General features: G+C 43.7%; 1 protein-coding gene across 2 annotated transcripts in view; it reads left to right on the plus strand.

The window, feature by feature from the left end:
• PLXNA4 (plexin A4) overlaps positions 1–2,510 on the plus strand; it is a 455,595-nt gene extending 453,085 nt beyond the window's left edge. For both annotated transcript variants that reach the window (XM_040595348.1, XM_040595349.1), the window contains exon 32: positions 584–2,510. In XM_040595348.1, coding sequence (XP_040451282.1) covers positions 584–679 — 96 coding nt within the window. In that variant the 3' untranslated portion in view covers positions 680–2,510. The remainder of the gene's footprint in view (positions 1–583) is intronic.
• Positions 2,511–8,392: the final 5,882 nt, after the last annotated feature.

An 8,392-nucleotide genomic window follows, 5' to 3' on the forward strand; every position in this document is an offset into this window, starting at 1 on the left:
CAGATGTTATCTTGCTACACAGCAGCCCTACATGAGCTCTCCATCACATGTGGCCAAAAGTTGTTTAAACATATGTGCCCAGTGCCGTAATACCTTCAGATATTATTATTCATTCAGTTTCATTTGGATCAGTTCAGATATTATGTATGTTCAGATACCCTAAAGCACCCAAGACTGGTCCAGCAAGCATGACGCAGGACATAAAGGTGACCAGCATGGTTCTGTGCATTGGACATCGAGTGAGACCTCCTAGGGCATCTCAAGTGGCATCCAAGTTGATGAATAAAGTTACTAAATAACTGATCTCCAAGCTAAGAATCCATTTGATGGCTGGCAATCTAGAGATCAGTATTTAGTCAGATCAACCCCAAACTGCCTTCCTTGTTCCCTGCTGGCTGCCTTAATTGTTTTGCATGATCTAAGCTAAGCCTGGGACCTACCTTAGAGAAAGCTAATCCAAATCTGCTGCTATAAGACGCTGGACTGAAGCCACTGGGCAAATAAATAAATAAATAAATAAATAAACAAACAAATAAATAAATAAATAAAAATCCCTACCACTTCTTTCTCTCTCCTTTTCCAGATTCTTGGAGCCCTTGATCAAGATGACCAGGCTGGGAAACAGAAACTTGCCTACAAACTTGAACAAGTCATAACCCTCATGAGCATAGACAGCTGAGAACTGTCCTGCCAGGGACACCCTGGGAGGGATAAACCAAGTCGTGCCTCACTCAAGATCATCATCTTTACCAAGTGCAAGTTTTGATCAACTGTAAGCAGAGTCACCTGAACAGCACTCCTCTCTCTCTCTCTCTCTCTCTCATTTCTTTCTCTTTCAAAATCTGTGGACAAAGCGACAAAGCCCCAGGGGTTAAAAGAAAAGACTGCAGAGGAATCTTGACTCTGGGGACATGAAGACGTTTGGGTGGAGCACTCCTTTTCACAGCTTCCCCTCTGCCTTTTCCCTAGAGAAGAACTATTACACACAACCCTCTTACCCTCCAAACCCTCCCCCATCATCACATCATCAATCTGCAGATGGGAAATTGGGAGGTAACTTCTGTCATGCTGCTTTAACTGCCCTCCGAGGCCTGTAGCCTCTGGAGCGGACATGGAAATGAACTCAGTATTACTAAAAGTCTCCCCAGGGGGAAGACAGCCTGCCTGCAGGGATCTTGGAGGGCAGGAGAAATCGAGATCCTCTCCTGCAGAGCCATTGCAATTCTATCACTTGATAGTGACCCACTGGGAGAGGAACCCCAAGGATCCCCGAAAAATGCCACAGCTCCGTCCAGAGTGGGACCATTGTGGCTCTTATCTGCCTGGGCAAACAGCAATGTAGCTGTTCTCTTGGGGGAGGGGGAGGGTTGGGGGGGAGGAGGAGACCGACGCTCCCCTGCCCATGTGTTTCATATGGTTATTCTTATTTTTCAAAGAGACCTGTGTCCCCCTCCGTCTTTCCCATTGTGTCCTGTTGGTCGTAGCACTGCGGCAAAAATGCTCTCTGCTCAGTGGCATCCCATTGGTGGTCATTCTGTTCCTTCTGGCAATGAACAGCACAGCATCTCCCTTGTTCCCACCTCAGCTTGGAAAGCAAGAGCCGCAAGTCTCATTTTGTTCCAGGCAAGGAGACTGGCCTCAAAAACCAACCAGAGGGATTTTTTTTTATTTTTTTTAAAGCTGTAAGTTCTTTCAATTTTGTTTCCTCAACTGGAACAAAGCTACTGTTTTCTCATGGTGGAATATCAGAAGGATACGTGAAGGGCTTGCGATGAAGCAAGGTGATGCATAGGACTGATGGTAAAACCTTCCTTCAAAGCCACTCCTAAAAGGAAATGTCACCACATATTTTGGAAGGAAATCCTGGAGGAAATCCAAATGAAAAACTGCAAAATATTCTTCTACCTAGATACCCCCAGCCAAACTGCATGTCTTCTGGAGGTCTCTGAACCGCTGTAAGCCCATCTGCCTTTTGGTGCCAACTCCTGGCCTTTTCTCTTCCCCATTCCTTGAATCAACAGGCCTTGCTGAAGGCACAGTTGCTGCCTGGGAAGGATCTGCTGCCTCTTCACACTTCCTATCCCTTCAGAGATCACCATCACCACAGAACAATTGTGGGTGACTACCTTGTCCTCCCCTCTGCTCAACTCCTGCAGAACAACATCTCAATCTGTTTTGTGGTCAACCAAAGAGGAGTGAGCTCCTGCATCTCTTCTGCGTTTGGCTATTTGGTTCATACTGCTGCCAGCCTGGGTAATGCCATGGTTCAGCGTAGTGGGAGACCCTCAGGGTCTGGAGAACTTTGCATCTTGTACGGAGGCAAGAGCTGGGTCTGCATTCATCTCACCAGAAAGGAACGGAGCTCACTAGCAGGTGGGGAAGTGACTTGATGCCATGGAGAATCATCCCACATCCACCTCACACCATCCTCAGAGCTACAGCCTGGATCTACTTTGCACCTGGAGGGAGGAAGGGGTAAAGACAGCGTGTGTAAATTGATTGCAGAATGAGTGCATTTGGTTTTATTCATGCCTCTTGCTAGCAAACCAGAACCTCTTCAAAGCAACGAATGATGAGTGCATCTGACGGGGGATGTGGTGCAAACAGAAGTCAGTCAGCAAGTGGGTTTCATTCAGCCAAGCAGATAAATGTAGGCAAGTCTTTCTAAAACCATTTAAAGAACAGCAGTCCAAAACTGGATGTGTCTGTGGGGAGAATATCACGAGATCCATATTGAAACAGCAAACTTAGGGACACGCCTTGGTTTTCAAACCCCAGACATTTCTCTCTTGATTCTAATTACTATTATTTTGTGTGTGTGTGTGTGTATCTGTGTGTGCGTGTGCATTATTTCCTTTTTAATTTTGCTTGCTTTCTGTTTGATTGCTGAGCTGATGGACTCATCACGCACCTTATGGACATCTCAGCATTTTTAAGAGGCCTGCGCATTGGGGATGATTTGGGTTTGGCTGGTTCTGCCATGGTTTTGTTGATCCATTTAGTAATGTCAGCGCATGTTCCAGATCCATTGATTATGGCTGTGAAAGTGGGGTGGAAGTCCCACCAGAGCCAGCAGTAAGAAAATTACACCACCACCACAAACACAATATTTTTTATAAGTACATAAAAAAGGAAAATTAAAAAAAAAAAAAAAAAGGAAGAAACCAAAGGTTTTGACAAACAAAGTGCCACAAAAGATAAATATGGACCCTATTGTCATGCCTTGTACTCACAGCTGGATGGTAGGAGTCTAAGGACAAATAGCTGGCTCGGGGAGGGGGTGGGCGGGCGGGGAAATGGTTATGAGTGATGGGCTATACTGTCTGGACATGCGCATATGAAAGGAAGAAGAAGCTGTTTTACAACAACAAAAAAAAAAGTATCAAAGTGAACTGGTGTAATCCTGCACTGTTACTGAAGTCAGAGGAACACCACAGGGGAAATTTAAGACTCACCCTTTTTTTTTTTTTTTTTTTTTTTTTTTTTTATGTTTTCAGGGCTGTGTTTTTGTTTTCTTATGGTGGTTTTCCATTGTTATTATTTCATTTCTTCTTGCTGGTACGAAGTTTTTCATCTGTAATATATATATATATGTATTTTTCAAGAAAAACATGAACACCTCAGAGACACTGAGAATGAAACACTTAGGGGAAATGGGAAGAGCCACAAGATTGGTGTCTTAACACTTCCCAAGTTCCCATTTAGGCATTTCCATTTTCTCTCCACCCTCTTCTTTCTACCATCCCCAGGATTTGAAAGAAAATCTGTGTTTTGCTTCTCTTTAATCTCCTCCTTATTTTTCTTTTTGTTTTTCTTTATTTGGTGTTTGAGCTGGTTTTGGTTTTCGCTTGGAAAATGTGCCAGAATTGTGATGTAAATGTGTGGGCTTCCTCCCCTGTCCCCTTCAGTGCCCTCCCCATTTCCAACCACTGTCCCAGCATTTCCCGGTCTATGAGAGGTCTTGGCATCTTTCTTCCCTGCCTCACCTGTTGAGCTAACTATTTTTTAAATGCATGCAAAATACAACTAAAAACAAAGACACAAGCAGAAGAATGAGCCCTACTACACCATCGATGCATTCTTTTCCTCTTCCTTTGATCTTTCCCCCTCACCTCTCTATCTACACTTGGCCAAAAATACCCAACAGGTAGTACTTCACACTGTTTCTCAAGCCACACCAAGACAACTGGAGCCAAAGTCCCTACAAGTCAATGGACAGATTCCTAACATGCAGAATATGCCAGATGATAGGCTGACCTTTATGGGTATTTCTTGAACACTGCAATCAAGACAATGAATGCTGACACTGTCAGCACCACAAGAAACAGGGAAAGGGAACTCATGAAGGTTCTCTGTGGTCCTATTGAGAGAGCTAAGGTTATTTCTTCACTGCAGAGTTTGCTCTGGGACTTTTCACCTGGGTTAAAGGACGAAAGGTGAACAGTCCCTCTGCAAACACATCGTGTCCTCCCTGTGAGTGTACTCACCTATCAGTGACGCAGTGATTTGAGACATAACCCATCACATCATGTACTTTTGCAGACTGAGCCTTCCAGTAAACACTGTTGTGGGAGAAGTTGCAAGTTACCTGGTAGAAGGTGTTAGAGATTGTTAGTGTTTTAACAGACAGCATAGGAGAAAAACTGAAAAAGAGAAATGTCACCCAAGGGCACCTTCCTCTCCCAACATGCCCTAGTCCTTCTCCTCCCACTGTACATTCTGTTCTGAACATATCTGAAGGTTTTGTCCAATCCAGCATACACCAGCCTTGCTCCATTAGGTAAGAGGGCTCTGCCAATTTTCTCATCTGTAGTTTTACCACTGTGGTTGTCTTATCTTACCTCTTTGACACTGGAAACCATAAAAAAGTATTTTGACATGAAGATTTACCAGTAGAATTTTTGTTGGTATTTGCTTTAACTGAAAAGTGATTACCAACGTTTCCAGGTCTTGTGCATTAGCCCACAGGAAGGTGTACCGTCAAGAGAAAGCGACCAAGTAAATCACATAATTGTCATAATTATTTGTAATAATACTATTGAAAACTGATAGAGTTTTAAGTGGACAGTCTCACTGTTGAGTCAGCCAAGCCAACAGAAAGATTACACATCACTTCCACATTTCCTAAAGTCCAGGATTCCTATGATGTAACAACCCAAGCACAAGACAGCTACTATCAAGAGGAAAATTGTTTAAAAGTAAGCTAAAACACAAAATGTAGATCTGTCCTTCCCCAGGGCTTTAGTGAATTGCTTTGGAAAAGGACACCATAATGTGCAATACTCTTACAAAGGAAGATGGGAAACCTGAAATGACTCAGTCCCAGGGCTTCTTTTAGCGGGGCATACATTTGTGTCTCCACAAAGGACCCTTAAGTGCAAGGACCATCTCACATTAAAAAGAAAACTCTGGGCACTAAAGATGACCAGGACTACTCTTTCACGTCAGCAAGGCATCCGTAAAACAAGTCATGCTTCACTTTTCTCAGCAACCTGTAGAAGAATTATTCATGAAGCAGATTCATCTGACTATGTGGAGCTATTGCTTGACACTGTAAAAGGAATGAGAGAGAGGAAGATAATTGTTCCTACTTCCCAGACCCCTGAGGTAGGCTCTGGTGTGCAAGAGGTTTGCTCCTCCATAGAAATCTGCTGCTTCCTGCAGTGGCCATTGCTGGTGTGGGAGGATGCTGTGACAGGATAAGTCCTTTGCCCAGTCCCCACCAGTCCCAACAAGGTGGGTTTAGTCCCTTTCTTCTTCCTGGTTCAGCGTTTAGCTACAGAAGCCAGACAGAGGGCACTGCATAGAAATGTGCATTGTCATCCCACCAAGTTTGTGTTCGTTTCAGATAGCTCACCAAAATTTGTACCCAGGAACCCAGTTTGCCTATTCCCCACCTCTGAATGAAAAGATCAATATAAACCCCAGCTCTCAAATCAGTGTTGTTGTTTAAACTCCTCTGAACCTCTGATAACCTCCTCTCCCGGGATGACCAGGGAATCCCAGGAAAGGATCTCTTTCTCTGAAATAGGGAGCTAGGATCATTTACATGATCACAGTAGATTGTGTTTCTGTGTTGGCAGATGGCTTGCCATGACAGCTGTTGGGTAAAGAAGTATTGGTGTAGCCTCAGTGATGCCAGTACAATTTGCTCTGTGCTAGTCTGATGACTAGTCAAGAAGTCTTGACCAGTCCACCAGAGCAGGTGGAGATCTTGGGGTGCCCTAGCCCTTACCATCCAAACTTGGTATGCTGTGGATCAGGCACCTGACAAAGCAAGCGAACCTCAGCGCCATGGTCTGAACCTCAACCTCCTGGCTATTCACAGCCATTTGCATCCAATGCTGCTCCCACTTCAGAGTATCTTTTAGTCCATGGAGTCCTGCAGTTTTCCCTCACCTCCACCACTGTGCAATGCCCCTTTCTCAAAAAAAAGTTCTGTTGTCTGATGAGGGATAACTGTTTTGTGGTAATGTTTTGAAAATGGAGCTTGTCAACAATGTTTTATTTGGGATGGCTCAGTTCACTACGCTGTTAGGGAAGCACCCAAGGGGACACAAGCTTACAGCTACAAATCAATTTGTAGAAAGATGTCAAAAAAGAAAAAAAAAAAAAAAAAAAGGAGAAAAAAAAATATACACTTGGAAAAAAATAAAACCACCAAAAAAACCCAGCGAGGATATAAAGCTGCTTAGTCTAATCAACCTGTCACATGTGTGATTTCAGTTGTCGTCGTTGTTGTTGTTTGTTCATTGGCTTTTTTGGTTTTTTGGGGGGTTTTAGTTTTGGGTGGGGTTTTTTTCGTGTGTGTTAATCTTCTGTTCTAAAAATGGAGAGTTTACCTCAAGAAATTCTTTCTGCTTGGAAACAGATCACCTCAAAGACGCTCGCAGCAGAGAGCAGTATACAGGGAAGCTCAGTAAAGTGAACCTGGGTGTGGAAAATAGGGGGGAAACCAGGACATTTAGGCTCTTTTGGCATTCCCTTCTCTTGCTGGTGTGGTCTGACATGGCTCCTTGGCTCTGAAGACAGCATTTCCCAGTAGGAGAGGGCGCTGATCACTTTCACATAGAGTGAGGCACAAGAGCCATTTGGAGAAATCCAAGCACATGTCCAAGCTTGCAGTTCTTTCTGAAGTATCTTAAGAGAAACTTGGTGTTATTTAAAATTTCTATGCTGCTTTTTCTCCAGACCCTGGAGAAAACCTACTTTCCAGCCCAGAGTGGCGTAAGGAAGCAGAGAGATTAGGTGCTAGCCAAATGCTCCCAGTGTTTTCCCCAAGGAATCAAGATGAGAGGCAACTGGATTATTTAACATTACAAGCCAGGCCCTTCCTAGTGTCTGACCCTGTGTCTTGGACATACACATGAGCCCAGAAGTCTCGTTCTCTGTTTTGCTAAAGCTTCCACCTTAAACACAAAGTCAATGTAAAGACATATCCTTTCACTACAGTGTTAATAACAGCCTCAAAGAGATGTCAAGACAGCATTAGAAAGGAGGTTGGGATCCTTTTTCTTAGGTTGTTGTTGTTGTTGGTTTGATTTTCTTTTGAATTGATCCTAGTTAAAAAATAAATAAAATCTATACTATTTAAATTGGAATCCCGTTGTTACTTGGTAAAGGCAAAGCTTCTGTACCTTTGTTATAATTAATTGTATACCTGTGTATGTAAATATAAGGCATTCCTATTTTGCAGTCCAGAACAAAAAAGAAAAAAACCTATTTGTAATATAGAATAAAGTTTATTAAAAAAAATAAAGAAATAAAAATGCCCCAGGCTGTGACTGCTGCTTCCTGTGGCCAAACGGAGCCAGAGAGAGATAATTCAAGTGACGGGGAAGCAGGAGACTGAAGACCATGTAAGTCCTCAAAGCAGGTCTGCTCCACAGGTACGCCGCTGGAGCCCTCTCCCAAGCTGAGGCTCTCCCACCTTCTACAGTAGATGCTCTAGAGTTTCCTTAGTGCTCTGGAGAGTCAGCACATGTTGGCATTTTGGGCTTGGCTTTATACTCATGCCCATGGGCTGGGCTGGTGAAGCATGGTGGGGAGTGGACCCCACATGGACAGACCCCAGCTGCTCATAGAGAAGGCAAAGGCTTGGGGATCAACGCACTTAAGTCAAGAAATGACTGTGAAAAGCTTTCTTCCACCAATCCACCCCTCCCTCCCTCCCCAACTGCCTTCTTTTTTGTCCTCTCTCTATTTCTCTTTCTTCCTTTCCCTCTCACACAAAACCACATTTATTGGATAGTTTGAAATTTTTTTGGAGCTGTGGGTTCTAGACAGGTTATTCCTTTCTGTCTGCCTCTGGGGTGTCATCAGCTGTACATTTTGAGTATGTCTGACAAGCTCATGAATTCAGGCATGCTGTTAAAGGAAACACATCCTACAG

This window comes from Falco naumanni, chromosome 5, assembly GCF_017639655.2.
Source record: "Falco naumanni isolate bFalNau1 chromosome 5, bFalNau1.pat, whole genome shotgun sequence".
In the NCBI taxonomy this organism is placed as follows: Eukaryota; Metazoa; Chordata; class Aves; order Falconiformes; family Falconidae; genus Falco; species Falco naumanni.